This window comes from Hippoglossus stenolepis, chromosome 1 (genome assembly GCF_022539355.2).
Source record: "Hippoglossus stenolepis isolate QCI-W04-F060 chromosome 1, HSTE1.2, whole genome shotgun sequence".
Classification (NCBI taxonomy): domain Eukaryota; kingdom Metazoa; phylum Chordata; class Actinopteri; order Pleuronectiformes; family Pleuronectidae; genus Hippoglossus; species Hippoglossus stenolepis.
In genome coordinates, this window is record NC_061483.1 from 3,395,720 (window position 1) to 3,418,052 (window position 22,333).

General features: G+C 42.9%; 1 protein-coding gene and 1 long non-coding RNA gene across 2 annotated transcripts in view; both read left to right on the plus strand.

The window, feature by feature from the left end:
* Positions 1 to 1,960: 1,960 nt before the first annotated feature.
* The window catches only part of LOC124854968 (NACHT, LRR and PYD domains-containing protein 12-like), a gene marked incomplete at both ends in the record, with an annotated part of 28,242 nt that continues 7,869 nt past the window's right edge, over positions 1,961 to 22,333 (plus strand). The window contains 8 exons of the mRNA XM_047343899.1: positions 1,961 to 2,614; positions 2,657 to 3,018; positions 4,647 to 4,820; positions 5,359 to 5,532; positions 8,841 to 9,014; positions 9,398 to 9,571; positions 14,598 to 14,774; positions 15,158 to 15,331. Coding sequence (XP_047199855.1) covers positions 1,961 to 2,614; positions 2,657 to 3,018; positions 4,647 to 4,820; positions 5,359 to 5,532; positions 8,841 to 9,014; positions 9,398 to 9,571; positions 14,598 to 14,774; positions 15,158 to 15,331 — 2,063 coding nt within the window. The remainder of the gene's footprint in view (positions 2,615 to 2,656; positions 3,019 to 4,646; positions 4,821 to 5,358; positions 5,533 to 8,840; positions 9,015 to 9,397; positions 9,572 to 14,597; positions 14,775 to 15,157; positions 15,332 to 22,333) is intronic.
* On the plus strand, positions 20,454 to 21,645 carry LOC118103951. Its single transcript, XR_004694993.2, has 3 exons — positions 20,454 to 20,764; positions 21,209 to 21,339; positions 21,593 to 21,645. It is a non-coding gene; the product is annotated as an uncharacterized LOC118103951 (long non-coding RNA).

Sequence of the window (22,333 nt, forward strand, 5' to 3'; positions counted from 1 at the left end):
AATAACTATAACCAAAATTACCATATAGATAGTTAGCTAAGTTGAAGGATATAGAGTTCTTGACAGTGTAGAGGTTGGCAAAATTCACTTATGCAACATTAATGAAAAAACATTTGTGAAAGAAAAACATTTATTATGAATATAATAAAGTATAAAAACACAACGGTCTAATTGCTAAACAAAGATAGGTATGTGTGTGTGTGTCTGTGTGAGTCAGCGTGCTTTCAAAATGGCGGCTGGCCAATTGAATATAACACCCTCCCCCCCTATTGGAATGTTTACGACCTGTAGAGATAATGAGGTGAAGAGTTATGCGTGTGTCTGTGTGTGTAGCAAATTAGAGAAGGTTGCTAGATGTATGCAAGGAAGGACTGAAGAGCATAACTAGCATTAACTTTCTCAACAACTTGTAACCACAATATCACAACACAAATCAAACTAAGAAACATCATACAGAATCGAATAAACAGTCTTGCTTAGCCTAGTATATTTATTAAGCCCAGTTGTGTTACCCGTCCGTGGAAAGGGGAAAAAGGAAGTTGCTGTGCAGTTCGAAGTTCTGTGAAGTCTTCTAGCTGGTTGTGGCTCCCGCCTTAGTGATTCTGTTGAGCTGTGCAGCTCAGTTGCTGGCTGAAGTTTGCAAGCAGGACATCGAGTCGCTGCTTGAAGGGTTGGTAGAGCTTGGAGTGCGAAGAGGTTTCCTTGGTGAGATGAGCTGGAAGCTGCACCTTTGTGCTCCTCTCGAAGAGTTGGATGGAAAGAGAAGATGTGAGCTGGAGAAGAGGCTCGACAGCCTTCTCTCCATTGAGGGAGTGTAGAAAGAGAGCAGAAGAGACAGAAGAGGGAGAGAACAGGCCTTATATTGGCCCGGTGACCTCACAGGTCATGGGGTCCAGAGTGACCAATGGGAGTTGAAACCTGTGTCCCTGGGGGGGGTTTCACACCTCTTTGTGACGTTGATGCTGAAGACTGAGTTCCTTGCTCTGGTTTTTGATGGCCCCTGGGAGACTGAGTCCTGGAGGAACATGCGGCTTCAGGCTTTTGACTGAACATGTGATACCGAAGTGTTGTCTCACAAAAACCAGGTCCCAATACTGGATCTGATGAAAACAATCAGCAGATTCTCAGATTCTCTGTCTCTGACATTGTTTCTTGTCTTTCAGCAGATCGTGGTCTGCAGGAGGTTTTAGATGAACATAAGCTCAGTCTGAGGAGGAGATGTGAACATGTGACTGAAGGAACTGATGAAACAGGAAGTAGAACCCTCCTCAACAGGATCTACACTGAGCTCTACATCACAGAGGGACAGAGTGAAGAGGTTAATACTCAACATGAGGTGAGGCAGCTTGAGACGGCTTCCAAGATGAAGAGCCTCCACGACACTCCCATCAAGTGCCACGACATCTTTAAAGCCTCAACTGACCAGCAGAGCAGCATCAGAGTCGTCCTGACCAACGGCGTCGCTGGCGTTGGAAAAACCTTCTCGGTGCAGAAGTTCACTCTGGACTGGGCAGAGGGTTTAGAAAACCAAGATGTGGGTCTGCTGACTGTGCTTTCGTTCAGGGAGCTGAACCTGGTGAAGGACCAGCAGCACAGTCTTCTCACGCTGCTCCGTGTTTTCCATCCAGCATTACAGAAGCTCACGGCAGAGACGCTCGCTGTCTGTAAACCTTTGTTCATCTTTGATGGCCTGGATGAAAGCAGACCTTCTCTGGACTTCAACCACAAGAAGCTTGTGTCTGATGTCACACAGAGGTCATCAGTCAACAAGCTGCTGACAAACCTCATCCAGGGGAATCTGCTTCCCTCGGCTCTCGTCTGGATAACCTCCAGACCTGCGGCGGCCAATCAGATCCCTCCTGCATGTGTTGACAGGGTCACAGAAGTACGAGGCTTCACGGACGCCCAGAAGGAGGAGTACTTCAGGAGGAGATTCAGTGATGAAGAGCTGTGCAGCAGAATCATCTCACACATCAAGACGTCCAGGAGTCTCCACATCATGTGTCAAATCCCAGTCTTCTGCTGGATCAGTGCTACAGTTCTGGAGCACATGATGACCACAGACCAGAGAGGAGAGCTGCCCAAGACCCTGACTGACCTGTACTCACACTTCCTGCTGGTTCAGACAAACAGGAAGAACAACAAGTACGGTGAGGGACATGAGACAACTCCACAGCAGCTGACGGAGGCTGACAGGGACGTTCTACTGAAGCTGGGGAGGCTGGCGCTTAAACATCTGGAGGAAGGAAACATCATGTTCTACCAAGAAGACCTGGAGCGGTGTGGTCTTAATGTCACAGAGGCCTCAGTGTACTCAGGAGTTTGTACTGAGATCTTCAGAAGAGAGTGTGTGATCTTCCAGAAATCAGTCTACTGCTTTGTTCATCTGAGCGTTCAGGAGTTTCTGGCTGCAGTCTACATGTTCCACTGTTACACCAAGAGGAACACAGAAGAACTCAACAACTTCTTGGGAACATATGGGAACACAGACAGTACCTTCTCCCTGGATGACCTCCTGAAGAGAACCATGGAGAAATCCCTCACCAGTACAAATGGTCATCTGGACCTGTTTGTTCGCTTCCTTCATGGCCTCAGTCTGGAGTCCAACCAGAGAGTCTTAGGAGGCCTGCTGGGTCGGACAGGGAACAATCCAAAGATCATCCAGAGAGTCTTAGGAGTCCTGCTGGGTCGAACAGTGAACAATCCAAAGATCATCCAGAGAGTCATCAACAACCTGAAGGAGATGGAGAGTGGTGACATTTCTCCTGACAGAAGCATCAACATCTTCCACTGTCTGACTGAGATGAACGACCACTCAGTTCATCAGCAGATGCAACAGTTCCTGACGTCAGAGAACAGATCGAAGGAGGAACTCTCTGAGATCCACTGCTCAGCTCTGGCCTACATGCTGCAGATGTCAGAGGAGGTTCTGGATGAGTTGGACCTGGAGAAGTTCAACACATCAGACCAGGGTCGACGGAGACTGATCCCAGCTGTGAGGAACTGCAGGAAGGCTCTGTGAGTCCAGACATGATCAATAACAGACATGTAGATCGGAGTTAGGTTGATTGGAGACTGAAAAACAGTGTCAGCTGAGATTGGCTCCAGGCCCCTGAGAACGCTAAAGTATAAGTGGCTACTGGCTGGAGTGTGTGTGTATGTATTTATACGTATGTATACTTAAATATATGTATACATTTGGTTTGTATATATACATTCTCATTGTTCTCATTTACATATAAGAGCAACTCAATCAGATGTGGAGTGAAATCCAAGTGATCACTGTGCTGGAGTTTGCCGTATATTTATTTATTTATATATAAGGGCTGTCAAAATTAACGCATTAACGCGGGATGATTAATTTGTGGAATTAACGTGTTCATTATTTTAACGCATGAACGCATGCGCAGAATGAGCCGTTCCATGAACCATTTAAACATCATGAAAATGACTCGTCAACATGTTGTGCTCAGTACAACACGAGACGCTCACAGTCAGGACTCAGTGTTAAAATGAGCGACACGCAGACATGATCCGACTCCATCGATTCAGAACCAAACACATGACCAGACGTTTGTCACCTGAATCATCCCAATAAAAAATGAACTGTGAACGTGAACTAGTTCATTTTCATCTGCATGAACTAAACTTGGAACTCGTTCTTTTTAAGTGTGAACTGGCTCAACACTGCTTCTGCAGATGGGCTCAGATTCAGATTTCACATTCACATTTAATTGTGTAAAGGTTTGGTTGTTTGTTTGATTTAAAAAAGAAAAGAAAAAAGTTTTAATAAAAAAAAGCAAAGGCTAAGAAGCCCCGATTGTTTAAGATAAAGGTTCTTTTAGTTTGATAAAAAAAGTAAAAAAGTTCGAAATAACATCATCCTATGTTTGCTCAGAGGCAAAGCAAAGAGACAGCCACATTTAATTATGGTGTGGTATGTTTTAGTTTGATTTTATTATATTTTTCAATCTTAATAACTATCATTTGGAGTTGTCAACAATAACAAAACTAATGTTAAATGTATATATCCACCTTCTGTCATTTATCTTTCTGTTCCCACAACAATATACAGAGATAAAGGGGATTTTTCAGTCATTTAGAAACGGTGATTAATCAGATTAATAACAGCTTCTCTGTGTTTAGGATGAGAATCACTGACTGTTCCTTTAAACTGAAGAAGCAGAAATGGAAATATCGTTTATTCTTCTTTCTGGTCAAACTAGAATTACCACCCTGCGTTTGTACGCCACCACCAACCAGTGCAGTGTCAGTCCCTCCAGGTTCCTGACATGTTGTTTTCACAATAATATGAGGTCACTGTAACCTTTGACCTTTGACCACTGAAATCTAATCAGTTTATCTTTGAGTCCAACTGGTCAAAATGTGAAGAAATCCCCGAAAGACAGACTTGAGACATCATGTGTGTGACCTTGACCTTTGACCTTTGACCACTTGAATCTAATGAGTTCCTCTCTCAGTCTAAGTGAACGCTTGTACCAAATCTGAAAGAATTCTCTTGAGGAGTTTTTAACATGTTCATGGGGCAAAAAGGGGATTTACCAGGGTGAGGGTCACATGATCACATTTTGTATGAAAGTTGTGTTTTCTGATTTTATTCTAATAGATATTTTCTTCAATCACAGACTTGATGGTTGTCGACTCTCAGAGACTCACTGTGAAGTCGTGGCCTCAGCTCTGAAGTCAGACCCCTCACATCTGAGAGAACTGAATCTGAGAGGAAACTCCCTGCAGGATTCAGGAGTGAAGCTGCTGTGTTCTGGACTGGAGAATCCAAACTGTCAACTGGAGACTCTGAGGTCCTTAAATCCTTCTTCACTTTTCCAACTTTCTTTCTTTTTCAGTCATTATTTATTTAAATTGTCTCAGTTCTGCTCTGCTCACTGTCCCTCAGTCATCTGTCCCTCACCCAGCCTGTCAGTCACGTCCACCTCATCAGCTCCATTCACCTGCACTCACCTGCTCCTGATCACTAAGAAAGTGTCAGTAAATAACATGTGGACTGAGGCCGAGCACTCGTCCTCCTCAGGTTTTCAAAATAAGACACATTCTTATTGAAACACGTTGGACAGTTGATAAGTATAGAAACAAACAGGAAGTGACTGACAGGAGCCATCCCTACTTTAAACAGTGTTTAATTACACAAACCTGCTCAGTGACCAAACACACAGAGAAGAAGGAGATGAATGAAACAATGGTCCAACATGTCTGATCTGATGTTTATCTTCAGGTCACAGACTGGACTGAGGTCAGCAGCATGTTGAGAGTCTGTGTTGACATGATGACGATCCACAACAACAGGTGGACACATTCAAATATTAATATTTCTTTATCCAGGTTGAATCTCTGCAGTCTGTCAAAGATCAGCTGTTCTTCTCTGGCTTCAGCTCTGAGGTCAAACCCCTCTCATCTGAGAGAACTGGATCTGAGTAACAATGACCTGCAGGACTCAGGAGTGAAGGAGCTGTGTGGTTTTCTACAGAGTCCAACCTGTCGACTGGAGACTCTGAGGTCAGACATCATGTTTTATTGTTAAAGGTTCAGTGTGTAGAATTTAGTGACATCTCGTGGTGAAGTGTCATGTTGCAGCTGAACACCCCTCACCTCACCCTCCTCTTCCAAACATGAAAGAGAACCTGTGGTAGCTTCAGTTGTCATAGAAACTCAAAAGGTTTAGTCTGTCCAGTCTGGGCTACGGTAAAAAACATGTCTGCCTCTGTAGAGAGGACCCGCTCCTGAAGTAAATATAAAGTATGTAAATATAATGTAGTTAAATATAAAGTATTTAAACATAAATGTCTCTTTATAAAGTAAAGAAAACAACAATTTGTACAATTTAGTGTTTTTCTTATGTGCAAATGTTAAAAACAGATTTTTACTTGCTCGTACAATCATCCTGTGCCACTGCACTTTACTTATAACGTTTCATACAAACCACTACGGTGAAAATGTGTATATAATGTAATATATTAATTCATTAATTAACATAATTTTTATTATGAGGCGCATTACGCCACTGGTCAACAAGTGACTCTGCTCCTCTGATGTTTTCTAATCACTCACACTTAGAACTGATCTTTATAAAAACCTGCTGAATTCATATTTATGTTCCTGGATAAACGGGGCGTCGCTTCTTCTGCAACAAAGAAGTTCAAACACTGCGTTACGTCGTAATCTGCAGGAGGAACTTCTGTCTGCGGGAGTGTGTGTGAATGTGTGTTAGTGTCTGTCTGCTCGTCTCTGTCCGTCTTCACACACAAACTGATAATCACATGTATTTAGTTATTAATGGATGATGTCATGACTCCAGATGGTTCCGTCACTTTAACCCTGATGTCCTGACTGTGTGCGTCACGTCACGTGTTGTGTCGCAGGTTTAAACATGTGTCTCATAAACTCTAGAGAATCAAACCAACACAAAGTGAACGTCAGTCCTGTACGTGTCCTGATGACGATCAGTGCTGATGTTTATTGTTAAAGTTTAAAGTGAGCGCAGGTCAGGAGTGAGGAGGAAGCTCCCACAGAGAATCTGACACAGGACGACCAGACGTTTAATGAGCGTCTGTCCTGGTCCTGACGCAGCGGTGTTATAATTATTCAGCGGTGGAAACCCACTGAAACTATGAACGTAGCTGAACACATGATTACGTTGTGTCACTGCATCGATGCAGAGTCGTCCTCCTCACTGCAGGAGCCCCAACATTAACACATGTGCTGCTGCAGCTCCTCTCCGCTCTGTGCTGTGTGCGTCAACCTAACCTGATGTGGGTATGACTCTATTCCAGACACATGATTGGTTTGTGTTGTCTGTCAAAACATTGACGGGATGAATTCTATCGAAGTGTCTTGAATTTCTATCGAGGAAAAGTTATATCTGATATCTGTTATAACTGAGCTGAGAGATGTTTGTAGAATGAGCGCTGAGGACCGAGTCAGGCTCAATGTGACTGAAGTTTTACTGACAGAGAAACAATCAATGCTGGACAATATGTACATGTAATGTTTCTGTGGAAGCTAACCAGGACTTGTCCCGGTGGTCCTGTGGACTGACCACATGACAGCGTGCTGCGTTCGTGTTCTGGGCTCATTTCAAACATGAAACCCTTCCTCTGGTTTCAGGACTTACACGGGGTCGTCCATGCCTTTATCTTTTCACCACTAGATCTCTGTACCGCCCTGTACACACGTGTTACTCAGGCTCCCTGCACCACTTTCAACTGGTCAAACTGCTGCTCAGATCATCGCCACTTCAAGAAAACATGATCATAGAACTGCTCGCCCTCTTCACACATCAACTGTGGAACATGGTCAGAAAAGTGGGTCGGACATTTTCTGGAGCTGAATCAGCAGCAGGAGATTGTCCGGGTCCGACTCGTTCACAGCAACAGGAACATGTGGGAACATTCAGACGAGGGGTGGAGCCAAAACACATATCTCCATGATAACCATGGTTACGTTAAGTTATGTTAAGTTACAGGTTCACTGTGAAGGATTTATTGACGTCTCCAGGTGTCGTACATGTGAACGTAGTCCACTTGTTCACATGTACGACACATGTATGTCCAGCAAGATATTTAGAGACATCTAGTGGTGAAGTTACATATTACAAACAACTGAACCCCTAGGACACGAGGACTTTCAAGCTGTTTTCAGTCATGAACTCTGTAAAATAGTGTCTGGACATTTTCTGGAGTTTGACTTTCACATATGAAGAACGGGTGGAGCAGCAGGAGGCCGGACATGACGAATAAATTCTGCTGTGGAAAGATCAGTGTTGTTGTTTACAGCTCATCCACACCGGCGTCGGCCCTCATCACCAAAAGCTCTGGAATCTCCTCGTGTTTCGAAGTTGACGTCTTCGTCTTCTACGTGTTTGGCTCCTCTTCTTCATCCTGAGATATTTGTGTTCTTCCAGTTTCACGTCCGTCACGTGTTTGTGTCATCAACACGTCCACTCGCTCTCTGTGAATCCTCTGGACATTCACCTGCTCTATTCTCACATGGACTCACTCAGAAACTTTATTAGGAGGCAGAAAGGAAAAGTTCCAGAAAATGTCCAGAACAACTTGACTCAGACTTCAATGCAGGTCTGAAAACAGAGACAGTGAAGTTTAGTCAAAGTCCTTTATTTTCACACATGGGCTCAGTTTAATTTACAGTGAAGTTTAATCCTTTATACTTTATACTAGTCTTCTCTAAAATGGATGACTGTAACTCTCTCCTCTCTGGAAGAAGCCAAAAGTCACTCTCCTGCCTCCAACCAGTTCAGAACGCAGCAGCTTCTCACTGGTATTAAACGGCAACATCACATCTCCCTGATCCTCGCTTCTCTCCATTGGCTCCCTGTCCGTTTTAGAATTGATTTTAAGATTTTACTGATCACTTTTAAAGCATCTGGCCCCAAACTACATCACAGAATTATTGAGCCTGTATGTTCCTGCACGCAGCCTTAGATCCTCAGATGGATCCTGCTGTTCCAAAGTCCAGGTTGGAAACTAAACCGTGATCGCTTTTACCATCAGGGCCCCTCGGCTTTGGAACGGCCCCCTGAGGAGATAAGGCAGAGTCAGTGACTTCTTTTAAATCAATTCTTAAAACCCATTTTTATAGACTTGCTTTTATGTGATGTTGTGTATTTACTGTGTTTTTATCAGTTTCACCTTTTATTTACTTGTTCATTTATCTCTATTGTCATTTTACTGCTTTTATGGATCCAAGTTTTTATTTACTTTTCTTGCTTTGCTGTCAAAGCACTTTGTAAACTCTGTTTTTAAAAAGTACTATATCAATGAAGTTTATTATTATTATTATTTATTCAGGTTGTGGGACTGCAGTCTGTCAGAGATCAGCTGTTCTTCTCTGGCTTCAGCTCTGAGGTCAAACCCCTCTCATCTGAGAGAACTGGATCTGAGTAACAACGACCTGCAGGACTCAGGAGTGAAGGAGCTGTGTGGTTTTCTACAGAGTCCAACCTGTCGACTGGAGACTCTGAGGTCAGTTCACTGACTGACTTTTGTAGATCTCATATCTATAATACAGCATTTATACCCAATTGATCTCATTTAATTCTAATTTAACATAATTCCTCTTCATACATAACTTGATTCCATTCATTAATTAATCTGTGACATTTTAAATATTCAGCTACTTGTTAAAACACATCTGAGTTTAGTACTGGATTTCCTAAACTGATCTGCAGGACAGAGACCGGGTCCAAATAATCTATTTTTACTGAATCAGGACTAGATTTTAGTCCAACATGTCTGATTTCATATTTATCTTCCATGTTATGAGTCTGTGCTGACATGAATATTTGTGTATTATTTTCACACATGAGCTCAGTTTAATTTACAGTCAAGTTTTATTCTTTATTCAGGTTGAAGAGCTGCAGTCTGTCAGAGATCAGCTGTTCTTCTCTGGCTTCAGCTCTGAGGTCAAACCCCTCTCATCTGAGAGAACTGGATCTGAGTAACAACGACCTGCAGGACTCAGGAGTGAAGGAGCTGTGTGGTTTTCTACAGAGTCCAACCTGTCGACTGGAGACTCTGAGGTCAGACATCATGTTTTATTGTTAAAGATTCAGTGTGTAGAATTTAGTGACATCAAGTGGTGAAGTGTCATGTTGCAGCTGAACACCCCTCACCTCACCCTCCCCTTCCAAACATGAAATAGAACCTGTGGTATCTTCAGTTGTCATAGAAATGCAAAAGGTTTAGTTCGTCCATTTTGGGCTACTGTAAAAAACATGGCTGCCTCTGTACAGAGGACCCGCTCCTGATGTAAATATAAAATATGTAAATATAATGTAGTTAAATTTTAAGTATTTAAACATAAATGTCTCATTATTCAGTAAAGAAAACAACAATTTGTACAGTTTAGATGAAACTACTAAAAACATCTCTATTATTTTATATTCAGTTTCTAACTATAGATCCTTTCACCTGAATCTTACACACGGGAGTAGGGCTGGGTGATATGGAAAAAAAATCGTATCATTTAAAAAAATTTCATATCAGTCGATATCGCTTTATATCACGATATAATTTAAATAACCAGAAAATAACTTTTTTGCACATTTGTGTTAATGTACAGTGTTTTTCTTATGTGCAAATGTTAAAAACAGATATTTACTTGCTCGTACAATCATCCTGTGCCACTGCACTTTACGTATAACGTTTCATACAAACCACTACGCTGAAAATGTGTATATAATGTAATATATTAATTCATTAACTAAATTAAATTAAACTTTATTGTTATTATGAGGCGTATTACGCCACTGGTCAACAAGTGACTCTGCTCCTCTGATGTTTTCTAATCACTCACACTTAGAACTGATCTTTATAAAAACCTGCTGAATTCATATTTATGTTCCTGGATCAACGGGGCGTCGCTTCTTCTGCAACAAAGAAGTTCAAACACTGCGTTACGTCGTAATCTGCAGGAGGAACTTCTGTCTGCGGGAGCGTGTGTGAATGTGTGTGAGTGTCTGTCTGCTCGTCTCTGTCCGTCTTCACACACAAACTGATAATCACATGTATTTAGTTATTAATGGATGATGTCATGACTCCAGATGGTTCTGTCACTTTAACCCTGATGTCCTGACTGTGTGCGTCACGTCACGTGTTGTGTCGCAGGTTTAAACATGTGTCTCATAAACTCTAGAGAATCAAACCAACACAAAGTGAACGTCAGTTCTGTACGTGTCCTGATGACGATCAGTGCTGATGTTTATTGTTAAAGTGTAAAGTGAGCGCAGGTCAGGAGTGAGGAGGAAGCTCCCACAGAGAATCTGACACAGGACGACCAGACTTTTAATGAGCGTCTGTCCTGGTCCTGATGCAGCAGTGTTATAATTATTCAGCGGTGGAAACCCACTGAAACTATGAACGTAGCTGAACACATGATTATGTTGTGTCACTGCATCGATGCAGAGTCGTCCTCCTCACTGCAGGAGTCCAAACATTAACACATGTGCTGCAGCTGCTCCTCCGCTCTGTGCTGTGTGCGTCAACCTAACCTGATGTGGGTATGACTCTATTCCAGACACATGATTGGTTCGTGTTGTCTGTCAAAACATGGACGGGATGAATTCTATCGATGTGTCTTAAATTTCTAGCGAGGAAAAGTTATATCGCGATAATTATCGATATTGTTGTATTGCCCAGCCCTAAACTGGAGCTTGAAGGTCAAAGTGCAGAACATGTGTTCCTATCAGTGAACACTGATACTGAGCTGAGAGATGTTTGTAGAATGAGCTCTGAGGACAGAGTCAGGCTCAATGTGACTGAAGTTTTACTGACAGAGAAACAATCCAATGCTGGACAATGTGTACATGTAATGTTTCTGTGGTAGCTAACCAGGACTTGTGGACTGACCACATGACAGCGTGCTGCGTTCGTGTTCTGGGCTCATTTCAAACATCAATCAATCAATCAATCAAATTTTATTTGTATAGCCCATATTCACAAATCACAATTTGTCTCATAGGGCTTTAATAAGGTGTGACATCCTCTGTCCTTAACCCTCAACAAGAGTAAGGAAAAACTACTAAAAAAAACCTTTTAACAGGTAAAGAAGGTAGAAACCTCAGAGAGAGCCACATGTGAGGGATCCCTCTCCCAGGACGGACAGAAGTGCAATAGATGTCAAGTGTAAAGGAGAACATCACCAAGATAAAGGTTTTAGCAGCATTGATAAGGGTAAACATTTTGAAGCATAACTGAAGGTCAGTGAATTGGTGGATTAATGTCATTAATGGTCAAGTGTCTGAGGAGAAATATTATGTATCGAGCAGTCCTGCTGCAATCATAGTCTATGGTCAGCAGCCAGCAAGATCATGATCCACCATCAAAATCGGATGCCACTATAGTCCACAGTTATTGTCCACTGCCGCCATTAGGATCCATCATCAGCTGCCACCTCGGTCGTGGTCCACTACCAGTATCTGATGCCAACACGATAAAGGATCCGCCTTTATTATCATGATCAGCCAGCACGATGCAGAATCCGCCATACTGGATCCACCATTACGACCTCTGATACGTGATCCACAGATCCTAATCCATGATGTGGCCACAGCTGCGGCCCTGGATCTGCGGACGATAAGGCAAAGGGACTCCGGGGAAGAAGTCAAGTCAGTAACATGTATTGATGGGATATGAATTACTTTGATGTGATAACGATTGAGAAGAGGAAGGAGAAGCTGGAAAGAGAAGCTCCGTGTGTCATGTGTCCCCCGACCTTCTAGACCTATAGCAGCATAACTAAGATCAAGTCCAAGACAGGCCTGTACCAGCTCTAACTATAAGCTTTATCAAAAAGGAAGGTTTTAAGCCTACTCTTAAATGTACAGATGGTGTCTGCCTCCCGAATTGAAAGTGGGAGATGATTCCACAGGAGAGGAGCTTGATAGCTGAAAGCTCTGGCTCCTACTCTACTATTAGAGACTTTAGGGACAACAAGTAAGCCTGAATTCTGGGAGCGCAGTGCTCTAGTGGGTTGATAAGGTACTAACAGTTCTTTAAGATATAATGGTGCCATATTATTAAGGGCCTTGAAGGTGAGGAGGAGAATTTTAAATTCTATTCTAGATTTAACCGGAAGCCAGTGTAGCGAAGCTAATACTGGAGAAATGTGCTCTCTTTTCTTGGTTCTTGTCAGGACACATGCTGCGGCATTTTGGACAAGCTGCAGAGTCTTTAACGACTTACTGCTGGAGCCTGATAATATGGAATTACAATAATCAAGTCTGGATGTAACAAAGGCGTGGACTAGTTTTTCTGCATCCTTTTGAGAAAGGACATGTCTGATTTTGGAGATATTACGCAAGTGGAAAAAGGCGGTCCTAGAAACATGAAACCCTTCCTCTGGTTTCAGGACTTACACGGGGTCGTCCATGCCTTTATCTTTTCACCACTAGATCTCTGTCCCGCCCTGTACACACGTGTTCCTCAGGCTCCCTGCACCACTTTCAACTGGTCAAACTGCTGCTCAGATCATCGCCACTTCAAGAGAACATGATCATAGAACTGCTCGCCCTCTTCACACATCAACTGCGGAACATGGTCAGAAAAGTGGGTCGGACATTTTCTGGAGCTGAAGCAGCAGCAGGAGATTGTCCGGGTCCGACTCATTCACAGCAACAGGAACATGTGGGAACATTCAGACGAGGGGCGGAGCCAAAACACATATCTCCATGATAACCATAGTTACGTTAAGTTATGTTAAGTTACAGGTTCACTGTGAGGGATTTAGTGACGTCTCCAGGTGTCGTACATGTGAATGTAGTCCACTTGTTCACGTGTACGACTCCTGAACATGTCCAGCAAGATATTTAGAGACATCTAGTGGTGAAGTTACATATTACAAACAACTGAACCCCGAGGACACGAGGACTTTCAAGCTGTTTTCAGTCATGAACTTTGTAAAATAGTGTCTGGACATTTTCTGGAGTTTGACTTTCACATATGAAGAACGGGTGGAGCAGCAGGAGGCCGGACATGACGTATAAATCCTGCTGTGGAAAGATCAGTGTTGTTGTTTACAGCTCATTCACACCGGCGTCGGCCCTCATCACTAAAAGCTCTGGAATCTCCTCGTGTTTCCAAGTTGACGTCTTCGTCTTCTACGTGTACGGCTCCTCTTCTTCATCCTGAGATATTTGTGTTCTTCCAGTTTCACGTCCGTCACGTGTTTGTGTCATCAACACGTCCACTCGCTCTCTGTGAATCCTCTGTACATTCACCTGCTCTATTCTCACATGGACTCACCCAAAAACTTTATTAGGAGGCAGAAAGGAAAAGTTCCAGAAAATGTCCAGAACAACTTGACTCAGACTTCAATGCAGGTCTGAAAACAGAGACAGTGAAGTTTAGTCAAAGTCCTTTATTTTCACACATGGACTCAGTTTAATTTACAGTGAAGTTTAATCCTTTATACTTTATACAAGTCTTCTCTAGACTGGACGACTGTAACTCCCTCCTCTCTGAAATAAGCCAAAAGTCACTCTCCTGCCTCCAACCAGTTCAGAACGCAGCAGCTTCTCACTGGTATTAAACGGCAACATCTCCCTGATCCTCGCCTCTCTCCATTGGCTCCCTGTCCATTTTAGAATTGATTTAAAGATTATACTGATCACTTTTAAAGCATCTGGCCCCAAACTACATCACAGAATTATTGAGCCCGTATGTTGCTGCACGCAGCCTTAGATCCTCAGGTGGATCCTGCTGTTCCAAAGTCCAGGTTGAAAACTAAACCGTTACCGTGCTTTTACCATCAGGGCCCCTCGGCTTTGGAACGGCCCCCTGAGGAGATAAGGCAGAGTCAGTGACTTCTTTTAAATCAATTCTTAAAACCCATTTTTATAGACTTGCTTTTATGTGATGTTGTCTTTTTACTGTGTTTTACATCATTTTCACCTTTTATTTACTTGTTCATTTATCTCTATTGTCATTTTACTGCTTTTATGGGTTCAAGTTTTTTTTTACTTCTCTTGCTTTGCTGTCAAAGCACTTTGTAAAGTCTGTTTTTAAAAAGTACTATATCAATAAAGCTTATTATTGTTATTTATTCAGGTTGGAGAGCTGCAGTCTGTCAGAGATCAGCTGTTCTTCTCTGGCTTCAGCTCTGAGGTCAAACCCCTCTCATCTGAGAGAACTGGATCTGAGTAGAAATAACAACCTGCAGGACTCAGGAGTGAAGGAGCTGTGTGGTTTTCTACAGAGTCCAACCTGTCAACTGGAGACTCTGAGGTCAGTTCACTGACTGACGTTTGTAGATCTCATATCTCTAATACAGTATTTATACCCAATTTATCTCATTTAATTCTAATTTAACATAATTCCTCTTCATACATAACTTGAATCCATTCATTAATTAATCTGTGACATTTTAAATATTCAGCTACTTGTTAAAACACATCTGAGTTTAGTTCTGGATTTCCTAAACTGATCTGCAGGACAGAGACCGGGTCCAAATAATCTATTTTTACTGAATCAGGACTCGTTTTAAGTCCAACATGTCTGATTTCATATTTATCTTCCATGTTATGAGTCTGTGCTCACATGAATATTTGTATGTTATTTTCACACATGAACTCAGTTTAATTTACATTTAAGTTTTATCCTTTATTCAGGTTGGAGAGCTGCAGTCTGTCAGAGATCAGCTGTTCTTCTCTGGCTTCAGCTCTGAGGTCAAACCCCTCTCATCTGAGAGAACTGGATCTGACTAGAAACAACTTGCAGGACTCAGGAGTGAAGGAGCTGCTTGATCTAAAGCAGAGTTCAGGCTGTCGACTGGAGACTGTGAGGTCAGTAGATGGTTGTAAGTCCACGCTGCTTTCATCAGTATTTTACTAAACACAGTCAGTATCACAGATCCAGGGTCTGTGCTACCAAGCAGGATTTGTGGTTATCAGGTTAACTTCAGGTTTAGTTTTTTCAGTCCTACGAAGCTCGTTCACTTCTTAACGAGGTAAATCACCATGGTAACTTCTGATGAACGGCTAACCTGCTCCAGGTTAAGTTGGAGATCAACCCGTATAAAAGCTCCGCCCACTGACCACAGTGACTCTCCACTGTTGTGTGGTGCACACTCTCCTTAAAGGGACGGATAAGGGAAGTTTAAATCAACGTCTGGTTGGTTCAGTTGATCTCTAACTCACCCAGAACATCTCAATCTCTCCAGACTCATCCTGTCACCAAAACACCAGATGCACTCAGTCAGCTTCCTGAAGATAGGTCCATGTGTTTCTATTGAGTAGTGATGTCAGAGGTTTCCACCACAGTGTGTGTCCTCAGAGTCAGTGTGTCCTCATAGACAGTGTGTGTCCTCAGAGACAGTTGTCCTCAGAGTCAGTGTGTGTCCTCAGAGACAGTGAGACAGTGTGTGTCAAACTAAAGCTCATTATCGAGGCCACATCCTGGGATTCAAACGTTTCTCATCAAGAATCTTCTTCTCTTCCACTCGTCTTGTTAGTAAACAACAGATTCAGATCTCGTGGCCCTGAGTTATTTATCTCGTTCAAACATTATTATATCGTGGTCACGTAATATATTTTTCTCCTTTGATTTTTATTATAGATCAGTTTGATCCTCGTTGTGAAATATGAGGCTCTGCTGTCAGTCAAACTGTCCATGTCTGTGATTGGTCATACACAGTAAACCCCGCCCCTTTTATGTGCACGTGCTCACACAGTGAAACATGTCTTCACCTGTAACAGCAGTAAATCCACCTCTCAGGTGTCCACTCTGCACTTTGACATGCAGAGGAAACACACTTAGCTCTTAGCGTGTTCATTCCAACACGTGAACATGAAGCAGAGAGGAAGCTGCTCCACCTCTGAACAGGACTGAAGTCCCTGCTGCTCTTTCTACTGGATGTGCTGCATCACTGACTCACAGCTGATGAAGTGAGTCTCTGGAAACACTGATGTCTTCTTCTCTCAACAGATGGAGGTGGTCTTTGTGAAGGTGAGTGTGAAGAGGACAGTGTGTGTGGACGCAGGCTGAGCTGTGTCCTGAGGATCCAGAGGCTGAAGCAGCAGCAGCTTGTGTGTAGAGCGGCTCTGACTGGGCCTTGTTGCTGGGAGGCAGAGTGGAGACAGAGCTCCAGAGGAATCAGAGGAGGTGAGCTGCTCTGAGATCAGCTGTCACACAGTGTCCAGTCCACCATCCTCCCTGTGTGTTCCTGTGGATGTGACACAGCATCATCAGTGGATCTGCTGCTGCTCTGTCCTTTGACTCAGTGTCTGCAGACACACTCACGCTCCTCCACCTCCTCCACTCTTTTATTCACTCACATATTCTGAACACAAACACACTCAGCAGATTGTTTCTGTTCACACCTACGCTCAATGTAGAGTCTCCAATTTACCCAACCCCTGATCTGCATGTGTTTGTGAGATGAAGCCGGAACACCTGGAGAAAACACGGGGAGAACATGCAGACTCCACACAGGAAGAGCCCATCTGAACCGGGATTCAAACCAGGAACCTTCAGGCTGTGAGGCGACAGTGCCAACCACCGCGCAGCCCCAAAGTCTTGCCCCTCGCTACCGATTGTGTTTATTCACATGAAGAATGTGTTTATTGAAATGACACAACACCAACAGAATATATAAACCCTCTGTGTATTTAACGTTGTCTTTATTATTTTCCACCTTTGTCCCTCAGTATGTCTCCATGTGTGTATAACCACATTCTGTGTATCTGTTTATGATCTTAAAGTTCCTGGATTCACGTCACAAATTGATTTAGTTCCACACAAAGTTAAACACATTTAAATCACTTTGAGTTCAAAATCCGAGTTTTGTCTTTGACACAAAAGATCAAAACTCTGGACTTAAAAATGGGACGTTTTCATTTCTGCATCAGGTGCAGAGCGGTGGTTGCTTTTCTACTTTTTGACCCACAGGTGGCGTTGTAGTATAACAGCAGAACATCCCAGTCAACGCCTTTATATTCAGTCTATGAGTCAAACACATGGATCATTTCCTCTGTGACAAACCAGATGTAACGAGAAGAAAAACATCTCCGAGAGAAAAGTTCTGTTGTTTCTACTTGTCTCTGCTTTAATGCTCAATAAACATCCTTCCACCGACTTCACTGGAATCATGACTCTGGTTTTCTTTCATCTTGCAAACAAACAGGTGAAAACATCACCTCCTTGCTGCAGGTACATGAACAAAATCACCAGTTTGACATGTTTGGAAACAACCAGAAGAAAAGTGAATGTCATATTTACAGAATGAAGAAGAGTCGATGAAGAGCAGAGCATTTTTAAGTCTCTGAGGAAACTTTCATTAATATTTTACCATATTTAATAGAAAACTGACCCAAGGACGTTTTCTACAAACGTAGATGAAGATTCTTCGTTTGTCCAGTTTGTGAATTGTTCAAAAACAATGTAAATCTGTTTGTATGTTCTCGACCACCAACTCAGAACAACCACAAGGGGGAGACTGTAGCAGGCCTCTGGGAACAGCAGCATGCTGGGAAATAATTGATGATGGGAGGTTCACAGCAGAGACAAGTGACAGAAAGTGTCTGAGAGATGATGTCCTGAAGACAGTGGACATTTTGGGTCTGTTGTGTTGAACAGTTTGTGTTATTTTGTGGAGACACTTGTCTCAACATGATGATTTCACTGAGTTTATTTTCAAGCCCGTCTCAGTTCTTTGTGACTTCAGGATAAGAAATGTTTGACAGAGTCAGTTCCTGACAGGCTCAAGTTCTCACTGTATGGAGAGGTCATCATGTGACTTTGTTATGATCATCAACACACGTGTGTCAGTGTAACATGTGACTGTGACGCCATGTTCATGAACACGCTGCTCTAACATCTGTCCAGCAGATGTTGAAGCTGTGAGGTCCAGTCCACTTCCTCTGCACCAGAGTGAGACCATCATCTCTGCATGGAGCTGTGCACGAGGCTGTTGTCATGGTGACACAGACAAAACACAAAGTGTGAAGGACACGTCGTCCAAATGATCCGTTCAAATTCCACCAAACATATTTATGGGATATACTTTATACTTATGAAGAAAAGTTTGATTTAAATACAAATTCTCAGATCTTGACTGAAAAGGAGCAGAAGGAAGAATAATCTGATATAATCCGCTGCTCTTTCACAAGACGTTCATGACAAAGTAGTTTCAGGTTTAGTTTAGGCCAGGTTTAGGTTTAGGTTAGTTTAAGTCTAGGGTTGGGTTACGATAAGGTTCATGTTTAGATTAGGTTTAAGTTTGTGTTAGGTTTAACCGCTTTCTCTCCCTCTAAGTATATAATATTTATTTAACATCTATGTTTGGCCATGGTTCTTCGTGAAACCACACTTCGGCCTACATGTTCAGTCAAAGCCTGAAGCCGCATGTTCCTCCAAGACTCAGTCTCCCAGGGGCCATCAACATCACACAGAGGTGTGAAAACCCCCCCAGGGACACAGGTTTCAACTCCCATTGGTCACTCTGGACCCCATGACCTGTGAGGTCACCGGGCCAATATAAGGCCTGTTCTCTCCCTCTTCTGTCTCTTCTGCCCTCTTCCTACACTCCCTCAATGGAGAGAAGGCTGTCGAGCCTCTTCTCCAGCTCACATCTTCTCTTCCCATCCAACTCTTCGAGAGGAGCACAAAGGTGCAGCTTCCAGCTCATCTCACCAAGGAAACCTCCTCGCCCTCCAAGCTCTACCAACGTCCTAGCAGCGATGCGATGTCCTGCAGTAAAAACTTCAGCCAGCAACTGAGCTACACAGCTCAACAGAAACCAGCAAGACGACACAAAACTTCAAACTGCACAGCAACTTCCTTTTTCCCCTTTCCGCGGACAGGTAACACAACTGGGCTTAATAATTATACGAGGCTAAGCAAGACTGTTTATTCGATTCTGTGTGAGGTTTATAAGTTTGATTTGTGGTGTTGTGATATTTTGGGTACAAGTTATTGAGAAAGTAATGTTAGTCTGTTATGCTCTTCACAGTCTTTCGTTGCATCCAATCTAGTAACTTCCTCTAATTTGGCACACACACAGACACACGCATAACTCTTCACCTCATTATCTCTACAGGTCGTAAACATTCCAATAGGTGGGGGAAGGGTGTTATCTCTTTGGCCAGCCACCATTTTGAAAGCACACTGATTTTTTATATTAATATTCAATATTTTATTTTGATAACCAAATTTATGAATGCCGAAAGGCACACCATTTTATGGTATCACGTTTAATGCATTATTGCACAACATCAGTTTACATCATAAATCACTATAACTCATGCAGGAAACTAGGAATCAATAAACTCAAGCAGATACAAGGACAGATTAGGAATCAAATCTTTTGCTGTGGGGATTTTAATTCACATAGCACATTGTGGGGGGGGAGAAAGACGGACACACATGGGGAGATAATAGAACAACAATTGGAGGATAGTAATTTAATATGTATTAACGACGGGAGAGGGACAAGGATAGATGTACACACAGGTAACACTTCAGCACTGGATTTGACACTGGTATCAAGTGAGGTGGCATGGACATGTGAGTGGGAAGTATGGGAAGACTCAACAATTGGATGTGACCACTACCTTATATTCAGTAATATACACATAGGCTGGGAAGTAGAAGAAAGAGAAGTCAAAGCTGTTAGATGAGAAAAGAAGGAAGCGTGAATCCTTCAGTATTATAACCAGAAGAGGAAGGACGGACTTTAATCGATGATTCACAGCCCAAAACTCAAACTCTCTCAGTCTGATTATCAGGAGAAGACGTTTAAAAGAATAAGTCTGGTGATATTTTATATTTTTCTTCTTGTTGATATGAATATATTGTGTGTGCATCCACAGCCTGACACATCTCATGTGTTTGTGCCATAGAGCTCCATCCGCCGCTGGAAATAGTCCCCAACAAATGCATTGTTTCCTCCTGTGAGCGGCTGTTTCAGGAAGCTCCACTCCACAGGACAACGTGCTGAGTTTCACGTTATAACGTGATACAGATCTTCCCATTCTAGAGTCAAGAAAACTGTGATTCATACAATTTAGATCAAACACACTAGTGGAAACATCACTAGGATTATTTTATATTTAATTTCCAAAGATGGATCCTTTCACCTGAGTCTTACACACTGCAGCTTTAAATGGTCTGTGAGCAACTCTCATATCTACTGTAAAGAGAGAGAGGAGGAGCCTGAGAACAGGGAGGTGTCAGACTCCATTTTCACTGGGATGAGCAGAAGGAAGAAAAGTGAGCAGGTGAGTGTGAACACAACTTTCTGAAAGTTTTACTGTCACACTCTCACACCTGCTGTTAACATCCGTCTGCTGATCACACGACTCTAAGTTTGTCAGTTCACACCTGGTGACAGACGTAGTTTCATGTGATCGGATCCCCAGAGACAGATGTGAACAGCAGCTGTGGAACAAAGAGCCTTCAAAGGACTAATTAACAGAGTTAACTCACAGTTTCACATTTTATCTTCATCACTTCTGTTCATCAAGTGTTTAATAACAGAACGTGTTTTCAGAATCATACGTTACAGTCACCTTAGCTGGTGTGTGTGTGTGTGTGTGTGTGTGTGTGTGTGTGTGTGTGTGTGTGTGTGTGTGTGTGTGTGTGTGTGTGTGTGTGTGTGTGTGTGTCTTCTTGCTTGGTATTTTTGAACGGACTGGTTTGTCCTGATTCCTTTGCGCTTACAGTGTTTTTCCTCTCAGGAGGAAGAGGAGGACAGAGCAGAGTCTCCAGGGTTCAGCTGTGTGTCTCTGAAGAGTGACCGGTCCATGGAACAGCCTCTGTTTTGCAGTAATGAACCTGGACCCTCACACACAAAGTAAGAGACCTGCTACAAACATGTGAACCTACAAACTGAATCCTCAGAGAATGAACCAGTGAATGATGTGTTCTGAATAAAACCACATCCTTCCACCAAGTTTACTGGTAATCTGTTCAGTGGTGTTTTATAATCCCACTAACGAACAAACCAACCAACACACGAACATACTGGGTGAAAACAAAACCTCCTTGACAGAAGTAATGACAACCTGTGACTGGGACATGTGACTTATCAGGAAATGTCTTCACAGGGAGAGGAAGAGGAGTCATGTTTCTGAGGAGGAGCAGTCGTCCTGCTGTGCTTCGTGTCAGGACGTCCTGAAGGATCCAGTCTCCACCAGCTGTGGACACTGGTTCTGCAGACAGTGCATCACCTCATACTGGGACCAGTCTGACTCTTCAGGAGACTCCACCTGTCCCCAGTGTGGACAAAGATCCAGAACAGGAGCTGGAGCTCAGACAGCCGGTCAGAGCAGCACTGTACATGTGTCTGCTGATGTCTTCACTTCTGACATCAGCACATGTTGTTTTATTTTGTTCCTTCATACAGCATCAACATTTAACATCGTTATAAAAGCACAAAGTTAAAAAGCTTTTATTTTCTGTAGTTTTTCTGGATCTGATGAAATCAATCAGCAGATTCTCAGATTCTCTGTCTCTGACATTGTTTCTTGTCTTTCAGCAGATCGTGGTATGCAGGAGCTTTTAGATGAACATAAGCTCAGTCTGAGGAGGAGATGTGAACATGTGACTGAAGGAACTGATGAAACAGGAAGTAGAACCCTCCTCAACAGGATCTACACTGAGCTCTACATCACAGAGGGACAGAGTGAAGAGGTTAATACTCAACATGAGGTGAGGCAGCTTGAGACGGCTTCCAAGATGAAGAGCCTCCACGACACTCCCATCAAGTGCCACGACATCTTTAAAGCCTTAACTGACCAGCAGAGCAGCATCAGAGTCGTCCTGACCAACGGCGTCGCTGGCGTTGG